The sequence below is a fragment of the Metopolophium dirhodum genome, chromosome 1, assembly GCF_019925205.1.
Source record: "Metopolophium dirhodum isolate CAU chromosome 1, ASM1992520v1, whole genome shotgun sequence".
NCBI classification, from domain to species: domain Eukaryota; kingdom Metazoa; phylum Arthropoda; class Insecta; order Hemiptera; family Aphididae; genus Metopolophium; species Metopolophium dirhodum.
Genome location: NC_083560.1, coordinates 47,692,388 through 47,715,992, shown reverse-complemented (window position 1 = coordinate 47,715,992; position 23,605 = coordinate 47,692,388). Strand labels below are relative to the sequence as shown.

Sequence of the window (23,605 nt, the reverse complement as noted above, 5' to 3'; positions counted from 1 at the left end):
ACTTATTTTATGCGAATTGAATAGGTACCTACTTATAATTAAAACCACTATGTAGGCATTGACCCAATATTTAGATCATCGGGAATGATTTAAATATTATGTAGGTAACCTTGCTGAAGGTAGTACGATACATATGTCTCGTTAATCTCTATTAGACTTTGAGTGTCCTGTTCCTCAATCAACATTTTAAAGGGCGTTTCGCGTTCACAAATGAATGTGAACTAAGCTACTCTGGTCGCCAGGCAACGAAAAAAAAATAGAAATAAAATAATTGAAATACAATTGATATGCGTGAAGCCTAATATTCGCCTGTCCAATTTTTAGATTCTGTGCGGAGTGAGGAATCTAGTGGTTTTAAAATGGTATTTATTTTTTTCCCTATCCTGTGTACAAAATTTCTACCAGAAGGAGTGCTTCGATTTCAACATATCGTATCTTATCTTTTAGCAAATTGGATCAATATGGTACTTTAGAGAGGTCATTTTTCGATTTTCTCAATAGTTATTTAATTCAACCAGGAAAAACCACAAACAAATTACAAAAAACCGCTAATATTAATTCAACTTACAGGCTATAATAAAATATAATAATAATAGAAAATATCTAGACTGACAAACCGTCTCCACTCAGAATCGTTTTTCGTATACAATGATATGATATCATTGAATTCAAATTTAATACAATCCATTATACAGTGACCCACTTGTAATCTACTGTACAGCAGAGCAACATCCACTTAACCACTTTTCAAGGCTTAACATTAAAAACATATATTTTAATAAACTTGAAAATGTGACTTCACAATATCATTAATCATTATAATGATAAGTGTTGAAATATTATATTACAACTTCTCGTACTGCTTTCAACAATTTGTAATGTTTGATTTTTAAAAGTGTAATACACATCATACTAATCAGTTATAGGTACCTATTTATTATTTTAATTTTATTGGTTTATCAATGCATCATATTATGAACATTAATTAGATACTTTGTAGTTTCGTCATTGTGCTCAATATTGCAGACAATTATATACGAGAACATTATGTTTCTGTACTTTCGCACCAATAAAACGAGATATTGATAAAAATGACTGGGTACCATGTGTGTACAATGACCGATTGCTTATTTTGTAAGAAAAAATCATATAATTTTGATTGTGTTTTGTGCAAAAGTCTTATACATTGGTAACTATTAACTTTGTGATAGTTATGGAAAGAGCGATAAAAAATTGTTTTTCATCATGGCATTTGGATAACTCTAGTACTCAGAACTCAAATCTACATTCGTAATTATATGTATTTCAAAATTACCATAATAACATAGAGTCCAAATAAAAACGAAAATCCCTGATAAATTATTTTGTATCCCATTTTATATTTTTGAATTTACTCGCATAATTAATATTTACTTATCACTAATTATTTATTACATTTTATTATTGTTGATAATATATACGTATGTACGTATTTATTGTACATTCATCGAACGGGTGAGAGCTCAAATACAAAAGATAAATTACAGCCCATACGTACAATATTAATTAACATTTCTTATAAATTTTGTATGTAAAAATAAATAATATCGTAGAAGAGTCCTTGAGAATTTTGTATTCAATGAGAGAGTATAACGTTGGAACTTGGAGAGGAGGTTGGAGGAATAAAGAGAAATATGAAATGGAGCCTATAGGAAAAATAGATAATTGTGTTGGTACCTTTGACAAAAAAAATAAAATACATAAATGAGAAAACTACACATCATATTATGCAATTATATAATATTTAATTGAAAATCCATTAATTTGACCCATAATACTAAACAATTAATGACTGTAAATAAAAATAAAAAGAATTTTAATGAATATATTCAGATAATATTATTTTCATATAAACAGAAAATGTTTATATAGTTAAGCATTATATAAGACTGTAATACTGTAATATTCCGCTTAATTTGTTTATTGTCCACATAAACAAACAGACGCAGTAAGTTATCCTTGCTTAATGATTTTAAACTTGTTTTTTTAATTTGGTTGAATATTTTAATACCTAATACCTAGATATCATAATAAATTTAGATATCTGTGTACTGTATATTTTAATAGTTTGGAATACATATTATTATCATTAGGTAATTATTATAAACCAGAATTTTGATCTATACTTACACGATAAACGTAAGCAGACATGAATTTTAAGATATTGTATTCAGTATTTTTGAGACACCTTCCAACGAGTAAAATCATCTTAAAAATAAGTTATAATGTTTTAAATGTTAATATTACCAAACAACAACAATACCTATTTTATATTATTTTCCAAAACACATAAAATTCTGTTTTATTACCTATTGTATTTAAAATGTATCAATACCTAGGTAGGTACCTAATACAATTTATTAATATTTTAGTGAATAAAGATAAAATTGAAAATTAGAAATATTATTTGATAGTCTAATAATAATATATTATTATGATTAAAAAGTACATTCTAAACATACAAATTAAAAAAAAAAAACTCCATAGAATGTATAAAAGAAAACTATTTTAATCTCAGAATTCAGTAATTATTGTCCCGTTAATAATGATAACATATTATATAATGATTCTTTAAACATAGATAATTCCTAAATAGTTTCTATTTTTGATTCTAAGTAGAGCGACGAAAGTATTAGTTTTACAATGATGTAATGTTTAATGATTTTTTGTGTGTGTTTCTGATATCACACAATTTACAGAAAATTCGTTTCAATCTTCAGCGTCCAGGATGGTCTTTGGTAACAAACTTGACCTAATTAGTTCTATGAGTGGTCAAATTAAATTCTAAGCACTTTCTTGATAATTGGGAAAAACTAACAAAAAACAACGGAAAAACGAGAATATTTAGACAATAGATACCTGACAACACCAACGTTTGACGAAAATGATTTCTTTTTCATATTTTAATTTAGAAATAATTAAAAAATAAACCTATAGACTTGAAATTTTCAAAAATATTTATAATTTCAGTTTCCAGTAATAACAAAATTTTCAAAATATTTCCTATTTTTAAAGCTATTTATAACATATTAATGTTGGAGTTTTCCGTTGATTACGTTTATATGTTTCTAGGTCAAAAAGCTTGAAAATGTTAATACTAGGTTATTCGTAAGTTGTTCTAAAATCAATTAAAAATATAAAAATACTTAGCATGATTTTTTCAAAGACATTTGAAGTTCAAATTTTCACGGAATTGGAAATGTATTTTTTTTTTTTAAGAAATATACAATATATACCTAAAAGACACAATAAATATGTGCAGTTCAGAAAAGAAACTTAACATTTAAAAAAAAAAACACAATAATATATTTAATTTGTAATTGGCATTAATATAATACATTAAGCAGATCACGGCCCCATTTACATTTGAGATGTCTTGGGGGATTACTGGGAATTGTGGGGACTGCGAGATTTTTGACAAGTGGATTAGGGTAGGAGATTAGACGATTGTAAAGTAGTTTAGGCTTCTTTATGCACGGCTATCAATTTGAGACCAGAATGAATTGTATGGTTAGAGACATATGGAGGAGCATTAGATAATCTTCTTGTTACGATATTTTAGAAAGTTAAAACTGGATATTTAAACGAAAAATAACGATTTTTTTTCTTTTTATGGTTTTAGTTTTTATTTTTTGGAAATTAAAAAATATTAATTGCAGAATGGAAACTTTTCGGTATAACGTATAATATTTTTATTTTTTAAACACAATGAAAATAATATTTTCGAAACATTTACATAATCTATTCCACGAATCTATTCATAACATTGTTCGGTTGTCGGTATTGATTTAGAGTTATACTATAGTTTAATTAATACATAACAAAAATGGTCGACGAAGTTATTATGATTTGTATATTTGTTTTAAAACAACATGTTAAAATGATATGTATGTGAATATTATGTTTATGATGGAAAATGGAGTCAAGGTAGAGGCGAAATAGAGGTATGTAGCTAAATTGCCTATCTAATACGCCGTTTAATCATAATTTAAAAGTTAAAAACAATAATAATATTATAATAACTATAATTTATTATAATTCATAATTATTATGAAGAATCGGACAAATAAGATTAATTATGTTACCAACACCTAAACAAAAAAGGTAGTGTCAACGGTTCATATTGAGTATGCTTAACTCATAAGAAAATAATATTTACATAATTCGTCATAAAAATATGTGTGGTGTAATATTAATTGTAAACGAATACAATCAATTCTATAATACATTAGAAAGTTATTCTCAACCTTAGCTCACCAAAATGTTAGATCTATTGACACATATTATTGATACTTAATTTTTTCTAAAACTAAATATGAATTCTTCAAAATTAATTTAGGTACTATACGAAAATATGTATTTCTTTGATCATATGAATTAAATTTATGAATATAATATAATATTTATATCATCAATATATTATTATTTGTAGCATTATATCATAGTTACGTATACAAAGTTTGTTTAATATTTATAAATCAATATTCAATTCTAAAACAAATAAGTGACTTTAAATAATTAAATGTTAAACTGTAAGAACAAATTGTTAATTAATATTAATATATTAAATGAGTTAATAACAGTTTACCACCAGTTTAATAACCATTATGGTTGGTTATGATTTAAGTGTTTTCTCCTCGCCACATTTAAAGACTTTTGTAGAAGATTCACTGAAAATATTATTAAACTGTTTTTATTTTATATCATTTTTAATTTTAGACATCTGTTAGAAGAATATGTATTAAATTTTTACAACTCAAAATGTATACACATAAGCTCATAAAATACTCACTATTAGATGAGAAACTAAAGATAATATATCGTGGGAAATTACTGCACTGTCTACACTCGTGGTTTCTTGTTCAAACATCAAAATAGTTATACATTATAAGTTAACTAAACTGAGTGACAATAAAAATGAGCCATTATTCGACTGGTTGACACAATATTTTTATTCATTTAAAATTACCACCACGCTGTACTTAATATTATTTAAAACTATATTAATTGTTTTTCATATAATTCACCCAAAATCAAAACGATAAAAAAAGAATAGTATGAGTCTGGACAGATTAATTGTTTACATATTCCATGCAACCAAAATAATTATATTCAATTAAATAAATCACAATAAAAACATGTGAAATATTGTGAAAACACTTAAAAATCATTCTATTGGTATAATAAATAATAGTGTATATTAAGTAAAAGTTTTAAAATATAGTATGTTATTACACTTTCATCAAACTTCATGATAAACAACGGTTAAATGAATACTTAACAGTAAATCTATTTAATTTAAAGCCATGGGTGGAGCAATGGATTTTGTTTGTGGGAGGGGGGGACAACATTGTTCAATACATTATTAAATATATATTATTTATGAAAAAACTCTTTCATTATGATTATTAGTATAAGGATTTTTGTACTATTAATGATGTTATGTTACATCGGTGTAATTGGCCATTATATAAGATGTTACCACATTCGGTTGACTAAAAAACACGAAGTATAAAGTAGGTATTTATTACGTATCAAAACGAATATGATTCAGAAACGTAAATAATAAACCTATAAATTCGTTCATAAAATATATATATATATATTTTTTTTGTTGCTCATCATAAATCTTACGTTACAACACTATGCGCTAACACAGCTAAATGGGCCGTGACCCCTCCTACCCTCTCTTGAACCCACCACAGATTTAAAGAATTTCAGGTATTTCGATACAAATATCATAAATGCTTGAAAAATATCAACAACAATTAAGACTAAAATTTAAGTTGTGTTGCACAGATTTGAGATTTTAATACCTACCTAAGTATTTATACACATTCAGTATTCGTTCGTCGTATATTATTGTTATGGATTTTAGTTGACCTATACAGTTTTATACTCAATATTTCAATTATGTAACATAGAAAATGGTAGGTATATATTTTATATCCATGAGCTTATTTTTTTTATTTAATTAAAAAAGTTATGAATGAACCCAACTAATTTGATAAATTACAAAACGCATTAGCTCGTGCATTTTAAAATATACATACATCAGACATAATATTTAAAAAGGTGGTTAAGTGGGTGTCATTCTTCTGTACAGTAGGTTACAAGTGGGTCACTGTAATGGATGGTGTTAAATTTGAATTCAATGATATAATATCATTGTATACGAAAAATGATTCTAAGCGAAGACGGTCAGCCAGCCTATGATATTACTAAGTATATTTTATGATGTTGTTGTGAATAAATAAATTTATTTGCCTATTTACGTGGAACCTTGTTTTAAATTTTCAATCCTTAGCTATAAAATTTGAAAGTTTTATATATTTTTAACTACAGAATAATTTTAAATTTGATACATTTTGTTGAAATTCAAACTATATGCTCATAAAAAAAAAAAACAGTGTCTATGTATTTTTAATATTTTTCAACTGTTATTGTAAAAATTACATATTAAATAACCAAGAATAACGATTTTAGTTATTTTGTTGTAGTTTTACAATATTAATGCAACCTACCGGCTACCATATTAATAATAAGTAATAACAAAAAATATGATATAAAATATCCACACTGACAAACCGTCTCCGCTCAGAATCATTTTTCGTATACTATGGTAGAATTCAAATTTAATGCCATCCATTAAACCGCGACACAATAATTATAACGTACTGTACATCAGACCTACATCCACTTACCCACCTTTTTTTAATTGATTTTATTTTGTAAAAACATTTTTTTACATATTGCTACGGTATTTTCTCGGTTGAACACTTGTTGTGTTTATGATAATGAATTATTGAATATATTACGCGTGTCGGTGATTTTAGGGTAGTTGATAACCATGTGATTGATTGAAAGATTTTCTATACGTACCTACGTCTCAAACTGGAGTCGGTTATTTGCTTATTAGGTAGGCGTGTGTTAGATGCGTTTGTCCTATACACATTCAAGGGGTAATTACTTACTTCGTCACTTATTTTAATGTCAGGGAGTTTTCCATTTTTTAATGTTCGGTTTTACATTTCCGAGTTTGTTTGTAAAGTAATTATTTTTCTAATTGGTCATGCTTCCATTGTTCTGTTTTTAATAATGTGAAGTAGGTATCTTTGATTTTATGTTTATTTTGTGGAAAACTGAGATGATGAGGCTTCGTTGATCATTAAGGCTTTTTAATTTCTCAGTATCCCAATATCCAAGGGAACCCACATGAATTTTATTTGTGTATTAATTACAATCGAATTTTGGTAACTCGAAATCATCGATACCCCAAACATTTTCTAATTATTAAAATTTCCTAATAAACAATGTAAAAAACGTGTAAGCATTTAAAAAAAAAACTCGAATATTAAATATTTTTTGTGAAAATCAAAAAGTTCAAATTTTATTGAATTTGGTCATATACGGGTTAATAATTTACTATCGAATATAAAGTCATTAAATTGTGGCTTGGCGTAGCGTGGTGGTTGAAATAAATTACGAAACGTGATCTGAGAGTAAGCACCGATTGATGCCACTAGTTCCCGGATGGGTGACCACCCGGGTTCTTAGTGACAAATCCTTGCTTCACATACACACGTGTCCAAAACCAACCATACCCTCCCCCACAGTAACAGGCCGATGAGCTCAGTTGTCGAAGCCTTAAATAAATAAAAAAAAAAAATTATTTAATTAAATGTTAATATTAAATTAATTAATATTACATATTGTTACTTATACGTGGTTCATCTAACAAGTTAACCACTCGCTAACGACCGTTAACCATTCACTTATAATATAATATGGGATTTTAGTGCTCCATAACGTTTTAACGAGACATGTTTTTAACATTTGATTTGTTGTTTTTTGTTCATAATGACAAAATTAAAACGCGTAGTAGGTGTATGTATTTAAATAACTTTAATTTTAAGTTAAAATTGTATATTTTGGTTTTTTAATTACTTGGATGACTCGAATTTTTTTTTCCAGTCCCTTGGACTTTGATCTGACCAAGTTTGACTGTATTATTGTATATTAGTTATTGATATACATTATTGTATGGTTTGTGGTTAATGGTATATACAGTTTATTGGGTGGGGATTTGTAATTGACGTTATTGAGCTCAAAGTGTCACCGTCCTCTGATGATGATGGTGCAGTTATCCGAATTCGAAGATGAGATAATTTCCAATGCTTCAATAGCTGACAAATATAATTGACTGACTATGTAATAACTTTTGTTCTCGTCAGTATTTTTTCTTGTACCTAATAAATTGGCAATGTTCATATAAAGTCTAAATAAAAAAAAATTACTTTACACATAGGTAGTTAATTACATCATCAGTTGTTTATTGCTACCCTATGTAATATGTATATATAATATATATATGAGGTACGTTTGGAAAGTTGGTTATATATATTATATTTTAAAAATTGTATTGAAACATAAAGTACAAATTTAATATTATAGTTTGAACCATTATTTTAACTCTTGTAATAACAAGATAGCACTTTCTACATTCTTTCATCAAAAAAAAAAAATTACCTACGCCTGCAGCAGATCTTTGTGGTGAGATTTTAAATTTGTTTATCCAATTTAAGCGCTCACACCACGTGACGTACGTGATACTCACTAGTTTCGAAATGATTTTGTACTTTCACAGTTCCCTGCGAGTCAACGAAATAATCAAAATAATAATTTTTTTTAATTACGTACTTTACTTGTTTTTATCACCAAATGAAAGATATTTTCTGGACGTGCCTTGTACACGAGTATTAGTATACCTAGGTACTAAAAGTAACTAAAATTAACACTAAACAATTAAACCTTCATATTTCGAAATCATAAACTTACAGATTTATATCTATGAGTATAAGAACTGTTATTATCAAACTTAAACATTGCTAATAAAAAAAATAAGTTTTAATCACATTGACCTATATTATAATAATAAAACAGTATGGTACCTATATTGATATAGTCATAGTCCTAAAATATCTTACTAAAATATTTATATTTATAAAATACAAATTAACACTTTCATGTTATTTTATTATTGCAGATAATGTTATACATATTGATGCCGTTTTGGGAGATAAGGCTGAACTACCATGTCACGTTCAAACTAACAACAGTACAACAGATTCACCGATTTTAGTTATTTGGTATAGAGGACAAGATTATCCGATTTATAGGTAAGCAGTGATTAATAAAATAGGTACTTCAATTATTAAAAAAAAAACCTGAGACATCGACCAGGTACATCTTCCGAGTGTTAGTCACTTGACTAGTTTTCAATGAATTTGTAAATTCAGTATGGTACAGCATTATTATTATTATTATGCATACATATATACAAGGTGATTCATATGCATAGTGAGAATAATCCTTAATTTTGGTCTTACATCCAACATAAAATAGATGTAATATTATTTGATCTAGTACTTACAATAATCCTCAAACAATCATAGCCCAAATAAAATTTAGATTAGAAGTAGTCTTCTTAAAATGTGTCACCGTGGAATATTATCATTAGTACATAAAGTATCCAGGAAGTACATAATGCATATAAAGCTTAATAATTTAAAAACAACTAGTTCAAATTTAAAACTATGCAGGTACATTAACATTAAAAAAAATAAAAGTGAGCCGTCGCGGGACCCCTAGCAGATGTGAAACATCGAAATTATTTTGTATAGAAAATATTCATGAAAATATAAAGGATGGTACATTAAAGAAAATAAACATGGCATAATCAAAAACAAAATATTCAGATTTTTTTAAGAAAAAATATTCTTGATTTTAAAGGAGCATTAGGTAGATGTTTTTCGCGCTGAGTGTGCTTTCCGCGCATGCGCGCGTTGCAAGCGTCGCCACGCCGACAAACTGTTTCACTCGCCGCATTAGATGTTTCACATATGCCTAACAACTTAGAATTGGTGATCATTTGAAAAAAAAAAACGTATATATCGACACAAGTATAGGCACTGAAAATTTAAAAACTTAGAACTTGCATACAATATGGCTTATTCAAGTAAAAAATACCGAGAAAGTCGATCAGCCGTAACCTATATAGTGGTGGGTGTTAAATGTATTTGTAATACTACCTCGTAATTTAGTAAGGCGCTGTAATATGTATGTGTTAGATTTGAATTCAATCATAAATCATTGTATACGTATACAAAAATTGTAATATAATATTTTATATTGCTGTAAGACGTTCATTTTTCTATTAAAAATATGGTAGGTTAAACTGATTTTTCTAAAAACCAATCGCAAATATTACTATGATAATTATTTTTTTATTATTTCATAAAATATAACTAACTGATATTAAATTATAAATTAATACCAACGTAACGTGGAACGGCGGGAGTAGGTTCGTGGTATAAATAACTTAAAACTAATCTAGTTATTTTGAAATGTAATTGTGTGTAGTAAATATTAATATTCGTGATGTTGAAATGTTTCAAGTACCAACAAACGATGCTATTTGAAATTCAAGAAAATAATTAAAAACGTTATTTTTCGTTCAAATATCCAATGTATAACATTTTACGAATTGTATTTAAATTTGAACTTCAAACGCTTATAAATAAATACAGTGCCTATGTATTTTCGATATTTTTTAATTGCTACTAGTTCAACTTATGTGGAATCACAATTTAAATTTTAATATTTTTTACTGATCATAAACATTTGTATCGAGATGTATAGGAAAAAACTATTTTAGATAATATTGGAATGTTTCAAGTATCAATGATTAATTTTTATTGAACAACACAAAAACAATAAAAATGTTGAACATCAATCGCTCATGAAAAATTGTATGTGAATATTTATACTAAACTATTTTTGTGTTCAATCTCGTATTATATATTTAATATTTATATGTTAGTCTTATGCATTTTTAACTAATGCGTAAAACTAAGTTAGATGATTTTTATTAATCCGGTAAATATATTAATTGTACCTATTTTAATTTACACATTATTGTAAAACCAATACATTCATCGTTCCACTCGTAATCTAAAATGGGGTGAGTATACTACTATAGAATCAGCATTGAATATTGATAACATATTGTAAAGATTAAAGTTATAAGTCTCTATGATTAATATTATAAAGGGTATTATTATCTTAATTATAACAAAATAACTAAAAATAAATGATATGCGATATAGGTAATGTATCAATCTGTCATACTTTAAGGTAGCCACTAGTACATACTCAACAATGTTTCAAAAACCTCTGAAAATGTTCACATATATAGTATACATGAGTGTGTTTCAAACTTTCATTTATTTATTAGGCTACGGTTTCGTGTGATTATAAGTTTTTGTTCATAGAGTTAATTTAATTTATCGTCAAAATCACTTCATAAATGTATTTGTTAAAAATAAATAACAATATACAGACTGCATGCTCTGTATCGCGAGTGTCATATTTATTAGATTCCGATAGCAGTACACTACCTATGTCATACACTTATGGACTTAAATTAATGCATATATTTATTTTATACATATAAGTACCTAAATAATACGTATAGAATTGTGTACACAATTAAAGCGGGAGCGAACCATATCTATGAAAATGAACTGAGAACATCCCATCTTCAAGAGTCCATCTATTCGTCAACCGTTACCACTTACCACAATAACAATGCCAGTAGCGTAACTTGAGAAGTCAACAAGGTGGTATTTGCCCACGTCTGATTTTAAGAACAACCAAATTGTTGGTGAAGAAACATGACAATATTTTTTTTTAATATTTTGAGAAAACATAGTATTTAGTAGATACCTACTAGAAAATTATTGCCAAGATAGTAATTAATAATTATTATAGTTTTTAGTTCGAAATATGGACACGTTGGTCTTCTGATACAATATAAATTCTAAAACTAAAACAATAACCATTAAATTCATTCACGGTTTCTAAAAAAAAACCTCCATACAGAAGGTATTTAAAAACTTTTGATTTTTCAATTATATTTTTAATAGCCTCAAATAAATATGATACCTATTTGTCATTTTACATTTTCAATAGGCTTCCACCTAAAATATGCTATATTGATTTCTTTTTGTCAAAATATAGACTAATGATATCATTTCAATAAAACATATTGTAATCGTCGACAAGGTATCGTATAGGTACGAATTTATTAACAAACAATAACTCTTTTAAAAACTAAAAAAAACCCTTTTGGTGCTAACAAGTATTACAATATCGTTTGATATAATTAATATTTCAATAATATTTTCTATAATTTAAAACTCGTGTAAAATAAAAACAATTTGAAAATTGAGTTTTACTAATTTTGAATACCTATTACGAAACAACATAATATATTAATAAGAAACCATAGTATACAAAATATATACTCTATACACAGTTTAAATGATTCACCAACCTGAAAGAAACATAAAAAATCAGGTAAGTGGATGTCGCTCTGCTGTTACGAGTGGGTCAATGTATTATGGATTATATTAAACTTGAATTCATTGATATAAAATCATTGTATAAGAAAAACGATTCTGAGGGGAGACGGTTTGTCAGTCTGGATATTAGATTCTGAGTGGAGTGAGGGATCTAGTGGTTTTACAATGGTGTTTCTTTTTTATTTATTTATTTTTTTTTACTCTCTTGATTTTTAATTAAGTAAGTATGGTAATTGAAATGAAAAAAGTCTGGATTTTGAAAACTTCAAGAATTTGTGTTAAATAGGGAAATAATAAATATGTAACTCAGTAATGATAAGTAGGTGGGTAATTTAGGTAGCTATAATATAAAATATTAATGAGAGGGATTTGATATCACACAATTCATAAGAACGTCGGCGTGAACAGTCCCAAAATAGGTATCTATTTTTTAACTTTTCTCCTAAACTGTGATAGCTATCAAGTTGGTTGATAACTCATTAAAAAGGGATTATCAGTTAGATACTAAATGGGGAATTCAAATTTTTTAAAAAAAAAACATTTTTTATTTTTTCACAGATAAAAAAAAATGTTATTTTTTACTAGATTTTCAGTTAGCGAGGTAGATTTCCAAAACTTGAGAACGGATTTGGGGTCTTGTTAGATTCGCCTTGGCTAGGAGAAGTGCAATGAAGATTTTCAGAACAGTATCTCCAATCGTTAGTTCACTACAAAGCTGTAGAAAACATCAAAAAACGCCCAATAAAATTTGTTTTAATTTTTTTTTATGTTCTCTAATGAATTAACTATTAGATAAAGTTCTGAAAATCTTCACTGCACTTCTCCTAACCAATGTGAATCTAACAAGACCCCAAACAACGAAATCCGCTCTCCGGTTTCGGAGATCTTTCTCACTAAATGAAAATGAAAATGATTTTTTGTTGGGCTGTTCACACCGATAATTTTCTGGATTCAAATTGTTATACCGCTTGGGTGTGATATCAGTTAATAAATTTCTAAAAATTAAAAATCAAGAAAGTTAACATGCCGATCTCTGACTTGGCAAGCGCTGTTTTTTTTGTTGTTATTTTATTTTGTTCCACCTTTCTAGAAAAATGTAAAATAATGCCACCGAAGCACTGTACTGGGGTAGCTGGTAAGGTACCATAATAAATTACTTAGCTTCTCCACGTGTTTTTTGCTATGAAATGATATTATTTTTGCCCAAGACAACATATAATTAATTTTTTAAGAGTTAATTCACAAATTGAAAAAACCTCTCGTATTTTAAGTTTCTGTCACCAAATTGTTATTAAATAGGACGATCCAATTATATGTTAGTCCTAATCAACTATGATAAACTATAACTATAGAATACCCACCTAGATTTATCCAAGAGATGTACTTAAAAATTAATAGGGAGTAAGGACATTAAGTCCATCTTCAATTTACTCTGATTAAACTATCTTAAAATAAGATCTTATTGATATAATTACAACAATTAAATAAAGTATACAAGAGTATCAAATATATAATGATCAAATTCACAAGAAATATAAACACAGTACAGGTGAATCCTGTGTATCTAACAAATCTGAAGTATAAAAGACAAGACAAGGGCTCCTGTTTTCCGTCAAATAAACACTCGCCGAATGTGATATCTACCGTGAAGTAAAAACAAAACATCTAATGACATTTTTGAAACCCTTTGGCCATAACTTATTATAGGTAGTCAATACATTCTTGTTCCTCCAGGAATCGGAATTGGACAATTTAATTTGATATAAGCTATTGTAAAATATGTATCCTTATTATTTATTTCGCGCACATTGTATACCTATGTATTTCACTTTAAAAAAATTCACATCGATAAATTTGAAAAATTCAATGATAACTATGTAATAAATTATACGAGAAGGTATTATAATAGGTAGGTACAGTAATAATATTGGACGTGTGTGATATTATTATAACTTTAGACCCATGAGCACTAAATAGAACCACCTTGAGCTTTATCATTATTTATTACCTACCATTAGGTAAATATTTTAATGTGTTTTAAATGTGAATTGTTATTAGAATACTCAAAATTTAAAAATAACGAGTTCATCCTAAATTATTTATCCATCTAAGCAGAAAATAATAAAATACAAGTTCACAAATGTTAAAAATAAATAACTCAAGCGTGTATAGCGTATAACTTCTATAAACATTATTTCTTCAGACTAATCCCAAGATTATGTACGCATGTTATGTTCTTGATTTTCTTCATAATGGTTACCTCTATAATATATATACGCGTCAATCATGTACGAACGCTACAGGCATTATTATATAAGATGTAGGGAACATGCTTGTCATTATCCATTGCATATCAGAGCCATTGACGTCTTAAGATTAAGATTAATTTTGAATAGTGTGCAGTGTTTTTATGTACCTACCTGCCTACCTATACCTGGAAATTAAGGTATTGCCATTTTAAGTACTGAGAATATAAGTTTATCAATATTTAAAGTTATAAATATTAAATCAATAAGTATTTCAAACGTTTATGAAATATTAATAATATACTTAACATGTAAACATCAAACGACAGCAAACATTAATATAGAATGGAGACATATGTACTTGCGCATAGCTCCCGGACTAAATAATGTTACTATCAACGTATTGTTTGATGATCATGCAGAAGGACTGTCTTTTCTTTCAATATAGGTACCTAGGTCAATTTCGTAAATTTAAAGAAGGTATCTTATAAAATATAATGTATCTTATTACGGCATTTATGATGGCAACTAGTGAACTAAAGCGATCCAACACAAGAAGAGTTATCCCCCCCCCCCCCCATCACTCTAATAATTGACATTTGTTAATTTAAAAATTGTAATCTCGCGCAGTACAGTTGGTATAACTGACACCGTAATTGGGTTGGCAATTTGTATATGTGTAAATACAGAGTCACATCGGTCACCGGCCAGTATTCGTTGCGCGGACTAGAGCGTTCCGTGACGCGAAACGAAAGTTTTTTCCCCGTGCAAAACGTACACCCATAGCCCGCTAAAAGGAGAAGTCACTTCAAAAACAAAACAAAAAAAAACAAAGCTTAAAAGCATTTAAATAGCATTTAATTAAAAAGTCAGTTTTTGGACAATTCAATGGATAATAATATCATTAATTGTGTATACTTTAAACAGCATTGATCAACGGGAGCACACGACGAGCAAACATTGGTCGGATCATTCTATGGAAGATAGAATCTATTACACGGAAAACAAAGGATTCGCTGTTTTAATAATTGAGGACGTCCGTACATCTGATGGGGGTCAGTACAGGTGCCGAGAAGATTTTAAGTATTCACCGACGCGCAACAATTTTATTTTACTCGATGTTATAGGTAAGTATTTACCGCATTCGCAGCTGACAGCTGCAGTTAAATAAATAATTTTAATAGACTGAAATTATTTTTCATAGTACCACTTAACTATAAAATAGGAAATAACTAGAATTGCCATTTGAATTTAAAAACAGTAGGTATAGGTAACGATAGTCTTGTTATACTTAAATCGTGTATTTCTGGATAAAATTGGTAATAGAAAGTCACAATTAATTAATTAATTAGGTATTTAAAAAACAACGGATCGTACAAATTATTAAGAAGATACCATAATATATTTTAAGGAGCTTTCACAGAAAACTTTGAGAATAATTTTAATCTTAAATATTGTATTAAATGTTTGAACACTAATTCAAATTAACTTACAATTGGTCCCATGCTGCAGTGTTTTAAAGTATTTGAGTATTTAGTATTTAAATACATTTTTTAAGTGATAAATACCATCCACCAACAATTATTTGAGTACATGTTAAATACTATTTTACTGTACCTATTTAATGCATACTTTCTTAAAAAATCCTTTGTTCCCTGAATTTCAATTAAAAGTATTTTGAATTGTCGTAAAAAAAAATATTTATTGTAAACTGTTCTGTGATAACCACAAAAAATCTTATCTTTTTACATTATATGCTAGATACCGGTGCTAATTAATATGACTGAAACTAATTTTAAGTAACCCATGTTTGAAATGTAATACATTAATTTAATGTGAAACAATTTTAATACAATCATACTTAAATGATAGTTTAAATTTGACTTAAGCAATAAGCCTTTAATCAAAATGTGTTCATATTGATAATTATTGTAAATATAAATTTATTAATAAATGGTTAATAAATATTAAATATTGTTAGAAATTAATAATAAGATATAACAAGAAACATGTTTCCACATTATAGTATTACAATTAATAATTATTTTTACTACTTTTTTGTTAATAATTTAATTTTAACTGTCGAAACCCGCAAACAAAGCTTTACTAATATTTAAAATGGAAAACGTATAACAATAGTCAATAATATAAACCATACCGACATCTGAGTTGATATAATTTACTAATTGATAATAAAAAGTAGTACGTAAAATGTTTCCTAATGATAACTAATTACATTTTGAAACCACTGTTTACAACACTGTAACATCCAAGTGAGTACCATGATTGTTGGAATAACGACTTACGAAGTTATATAAAAAACGGTATTGCGTGAACAATAACTATTCAAAGTTTCAGAATCCAGTGAGAATCTAAATTTATGCCTACACAATACAGAAAAAAATATTTTCTGGGAACATCTTTATTTGTTTGATATCATAAATACAAATACAATTATTTAAGTTTGAAAAACTCAATAAAAAAAACGTATTTTAAAATAATAATCACTTTTTTTGTAAATATGATATTAAAAAAAAATAAATAAAAACCCTATGGTACAGAAAATATTGTCATCTTTATCATATATGACTGTTCCCTGAGTGGTTATTTTTCACGCGAAACATTTTTTAACAACAATTTATGGGTGTGTGGGCGTCCTCTTAATTGCGAAAAAAGGTCTTAAATTTGCACTTAAAAAGATAAAGTTATAAGTATGCACTCTTCTTTTTAAAAATGAAAACGCGAAGAAATATTTTAGAAATTGTTGACATATTTTTTATTTATGACGTCGTCTACAAGTAACATTTGTACTTGCCTAATACATTTCTATCTAGAACAGATATCTATCGAGAGTATGATCTTAACCAATAGATAAATAACATGCAAATCTATAAAACGTCCAAACCCTAAATTAATATTACATAATATTATTCATTATATGGAATAATTTAATATTGTATCCTATTGACAAGGGAAATAAAAAGTATCTAGATCCCAGACAGTAATTTTTTGATTAATAATATTATTATAACATTATAATAATGAATAATATTAGTATAACGTTATTGTAATACTATTATAATATTATCATTACAAAATGCTGTCTGGGATGATAGTTGATATAGAGTAACATTATTTGCAGTTCTTCAAACGTACACAATATACACAATATACATCCATACATCATTAAATAAATTCATTACAAGTTGTAGAGTACAAAAAAAACCGATAACATCGAAATAATAAAAACCGGAGCAAAAAATAATGTATCAATGTATAATATTCTATTTTCTAACGATAATAGCATTTTTTTTTTTTTTTTGAAACACTTTAATATGCGTAAAAGGTTGTTTGATAACATTTTTGAACCATTTGTCCAATATAGTACCACCGAGCAGACTGGAAATCTTAGACAACGAGAAAAACGTCGTTTGGAATTCCACATTGCCACCCGTCATGGAAAACGAGCCGTTGGAAATCACGTGTAAAGCGTACGACGGTATGTACACAATTATTTATATTAAAATAAAAATAAATAAATAAATAAAAAACCGGACACATATCTTATATATATTTGAAAGTATTGAACAAACTTGTCACTGATTTAGGTAGAACACGTATACAGCTGTACTATATATATATAGAGAGTGTGTACGTCCCATCTATACACCTACTTACAAAAATGAAACTAGAAAACGTTGCAGAGGGACCTCCCTTTCTAACGAGTAACGACTGGTATTTTTTTACATGGCTATCTTACTGTCCTGTCAAATGTGTTTTGTACACTCAACGTATTGTTATATCGACCGACTTAAACGACAAACGTTCCACGTTGTATTGTCTCATATCTGTCACGCGCCGGTAACTTGCTTACAGTAGGACCTATTGGAAAATATTTGAACATAAGAAGCAATACTTTTGAAATCATTTTGTAGCAAAGCACTTATTTTCCAAGTATTTGAAATACTATTTCATTATGAATGAGTAAATAAATAAAATCAATATAAACATTAAATATGATAATATTAGGTTGAGTAAAAACATAGGTAGGTACGTAATAAACACTACAATCAATTTCAAAAAAAAGAAGGAGTGCTTTGATTTCAACATATCGTATCTTATCTTTTAGCCAATTGGATCAAGATGATACTTTAAACAGGACATTTTTCGATTTTCTCAATAGTTATTTAATGCCCCAGGAAAAACTACCAACAAATTACAAAAAAAACCGTTAAAAAATGGGATTTTAATTTTTATCGCTTTGTATATCACCATAGAAACGAATAAAAATAAAAATAACGTTTATAATTATTTTGTTTTAATTTATAATATTAATTCAACTTACAGGTTATAATAAAATATAAGAGCAATATAAAATAATATCTAGACTGACAAACCGTCTCCGCTCAGAATCGTTTTTCGTATACAATGATATGATATCATTGAATTCAAATTTAATACAATCCATTATACAGTGACCCACTTGCAACCTACTGTACAGCTAAGTGACATCTACTTACCTGCTTTTTTATATTGTTATTATTTATTATATCCTGTAAGTTGAATTAATATTATAATAGTATTATTTTTTATTCGTTTCTTTAGTGATAAACAAAGCGTTAGAAATTAAAATCCCATTTTTAGCGGTTTTTCGAAATTTGTCTGTGGTTTTTCCCGTGGCATTAAATAACTATAGAAAAAATCGAAAAATTACCTCTTTAAAGTATCATATTTATCTAGTTTTCTAAAAGATAAGGTACTATATTATGTTGAAATCGAAGCACTCCTTCTGGTAGACATTTTGTATACAGGATAAAAAAAAACAAATTAATAAATAAACACCATTGTAAAACCACTAGCTTCCTCGCTCCGCCCAGAATATAAAATAGGTTATAAAGTGAAATCGTTTATATTTGTATTTGTATTTAATATTTATATGTACATACTACATAGGTATTAAGTATTTGTATTCACAATTTATTCTTAAATACTTTTTGACGAAATTATTTGAAGGTTTTAATACTTTAAAGTCGAAGTATCTGTATTTTGATTTAAATACAAACGAATAGTATAATACATTTTACCTTGCAGTTTGTGAATACGTCAACAGCTGTAATAACCAACATTGTTGAAGTGACCGAGTTTCTGTATGAATTTTCAACTGATTAGGTAGGTAGTCAAGAAGGATTAAACGTAGAATTGTATAGTGTCGAGGATAGCAACTAGCGAGTTTGAATCCAGGTCCAATGGTTTCAGTGGTTTGATATTCAATTACGATGTCATATTTATGTCGGATTCGATTGCGTAATTATTATACGCCTCAATTTATTAGTATTTTTTATCATCATTATTGTTATATTTATATAGATAGTTGTATTAAATTTAAATTCCAAATCATATCAATAATATTATTATTTGCATCTAAACATAGGTATGGCTTCAACATTGATATTGTCTTTTTTTAGCTTATGTCAAAATGATGAATTAGCAAAATTACTTGGTATACCTATATTCATGATTTATTGTCAACGGTTTTTGTTTCGATTTTTTATAACCTATTTATTTTTTATTATAATATCGATGTGTGTTTTTTGTTTTTGTCATCACCTTGTTGGATCAGTTAATATACTTTCAAAATTGAGAGTGGTTTCTGGTAAAGATTTGGATCTAGTTGGTAGTATTATAATTTATAGGGGAAGGGATCAAATGAAAAAATGTCCAAATACTTATAGAAAAACTAATAATAAAAAATTTTGAAATTACCAATTTACGGCCAAATCAATTTTGTTTTTTCGTCATAATTTGAGTTGGTAAATGACTTGTAGATCCTACTTAAAATAATTACCATATAATTAAAATTTTTTAGAGACATGAATTTTCAAAATATTTTGACTCTTTTAGAGCATTTTATAAGCGTCTTAAATGTTTTATCTTTTTAATTTATGATTGTTCATTTTTTTTAGTAAAAAACCTTTAAAATGTAATAAAAGGTTCATCATACATTTTAATTTGGGACAATTGAAAAATATTGAAAATTCATATTCAATATTTTGTTTTTAAATATAAACGCTTGAAGTTAAAATGTTTATGAAATTAGTTAACATTGTGAACATTTTAGAAATTTTTTTTTTTATTAATTTTTAAGCCCGGCATCTATAGCCATTAGCTGTTTGTAGGGTTGTATTGTGGGGGTGATAGGGTTTGGAATGGTGAGTTTTTACACGTGAGTGTTTGTGTTTTGTGGGGGATGACAACCTTTCTCTTCGGACACCGTGACTGCCCGAAGAAAAATTCCACCCGTAGCAGGGATCGAACCGGCACCGGTGCGCGTCGCAACCGACGCCATAGTCTGCTCGCCCACTCCATCCCCCCATTTGAGAAATTATTTTGTAGTTAAACATTCATAAAATATCATGGCCTTGAAATTTTAATACACAAATCCTGATGAGTTTTTCTTACTTGAGTTTAAAAAAAAAGTTTAGCATATTATGATCACTTAATATATTTTTATCAGCGTTTAAAATTGATTATATTTTAGATTCTGAGTGGAGCGAAGGATCTAGTGATTTTGCAATGGTGTTTATTTTTTTTATCCTGTATACAAAATTTTGACCAGAAGGAGTGCTTCGATTTCAACATACTTTAAAGAGGTCATTTTTCGATTTTCTCAATAGTTATTTAATGCCCCAGGAAAAACCACCAACAAATTACAAAAAACCGCTAAAAATTGGATTTTAATTTCTAACGCTTTGTTTATCACCATAGAAACGAATAATAATAAAAAAATAACGATTTTAGTTATTTTATTGTAATTTATAATATAAATTCAACATACAGGCTATAATAAAATATAATAACAATATAAAATATCCAGACTGACAAACCGTCTCCGCTCAGAAACGTTTTTCGTATACAATGATATGATATCGTTGAATTCAAATTTAATACAATCCATTATACAGTGACTGACTTGTACCTACTTTACAGCAGAGCGACATCCACTTACCTGCTTGTTTGTATACATCATTGAATTTAGAAAATAATAAAATAAGTAATTAATAGTGGAATTTGTCCAGTTACCTATTATGTTTAATATTTTTAATTAGTTTCTATAAAGAGGTGACAAAATTGTTTCCAGAATATCGATATTTTACGTTTGAATATTTAATTCTGTCAACATTGAAACTTCAAACAAAAATCTTTGACAATACCATATAGTTTCAGTAAACGTAAAAAAAATATATAATAATAATAATACTAATCACGCTATTATAAAACCGATACAATACTTTTTATATTAAATATGAACTGTTATTTTGAGGTTTCTCAAATTGTTTTAAAATATTTAAATTGTATACAAAATTTCGAGTTCTACGAAATACCCTATTATTTAAAAATAATATATACTTTATAATTTAAAAAATATACACACTAAATTCCAGATAATGTTGAGCCAATTTTTACTTTATTATTCTAAAATATATAATATGAATGTCTATACTTGGGGGCGGCAATAGGCCCATAAAGTGGAAATAACTGAACCACCAAGAATATATTTAAATATTTAATTTATTTTTATATTGTATTTGGATGTATTTTGGCTGTACGTACATATTATGTGAAACTTCGTTCTCCAAACTGACGATTTTATAGAATAAAATAATATCGTTCAAGATTAACTGATATCCAACTTGAAAACACTGCATATTAGTTGTTCTCCAAGAGTACCAAATTTTAAAAACTGGCTAATATAATAATATCATATTTAATGATTTATTCTTAACTAATTAAACTATATTTTCTACACAAAAATAAAAATATAATTAACTAATAGTTAAGTTTTTTCTGGCCCTTGAACATTTTTTTTTCAAATTTTCTGGACTGCCATAATAGCCCACAAACCATTTGGGAAATGATAAATTTTTGTGAATGTCTTTAAGTAGTTGAATAATCAATATTTGACTTATAATATTTAATAAATATTTTCTTCTAATATGAAAAAATATTGTACTATATGATTGCATAAAAATGTTGACTTAATATTTTTATAAAGTTTCCGTAACAATGTTTTTTGAAAATATACAATTAAAATATTTTGTAAATGTTTTTTATAAAATATTTTTATATATATGAACTTTTGGGCCAAAGAATATAACTAAAATATTTCGTAATTATTTACACAACTTTTTAAAATATTTTGACAACTATATTATTTTCCTGAAAATATTTTTACCATAGTTGGGAAATATTTTTATGCTGTGTGGGAGTTAACTTTCGACCCCTGGTCTATACTATTATAAGATAGTCGTTCGATTTAAACTAGGTAGATATTTATAACCTATTTAAAACATTAATTAATAGGTATGTGTTTTTTTTTTTTTTTTAATAATAAATACATCATTTTTCAGGATGCCTAACTGTACTGAAAAGAATTATTTTTAAAAAAATCGAAAAACCAGTAACATTTAAATATTACTATACCAAAGTATATTTTCAAATAAAATAAAATACACCTTAAGTATTAGATAGGATAGCTATAGAAACCGAATGACACATATTATAGGGGAACCAAAGTCAATTCCAATAATCTGTAAAACCTACATTTCGTACTTGAATTGGCTTTGAAAACTAATAATCTTGCTATAAGAATTTATCAGACCACCTTTACAAAAACCATTTTATTTTACCTTAAGCATTATATATTTCTACTTTACTTGGTTAGTTTATCGCAATAATGATGGTAAAAATATATAATTAACCAGTAGAACTTTACCATCACAAAAAAAACTTTGGTATTTAGTTTAAAAAATATCATGCTAAAATATCATTATATTGTGTATGATACAATGGAAATCTATCTCAATATTTAATCAATATAAGCTAAAAATATAAATT

General features: G+C 27.2%; 1 protein-coding gene across 1 annotated transcript in view; it reads left to right on the top strand.

Moving 5' to 3' along the window:
* The window catches only part of LOC132936233 (hemicentin-1-like), a 281,074-nt gene that overhangs the window by 188,101 nt on the left and 69,368 nt on the right, over positions 1–23,605 (top strand). The window contains exons 3-5 of the mRNA XM_061002921.1: positions 9,086–9,218; positions 15,638–15,837; positions 18,096–18,209. Coding sequence (XP_060858904.1) covers positions 9,086–9,218; positions 15,638–15,837; positions 18,096–18,209 — 447 coding nt within the window. The remainder of the gene's footprint in view (positions 1–9,085; positions 9,219–15,637; positions 15,838–18,095; positions 18,210–23,605) is intronic.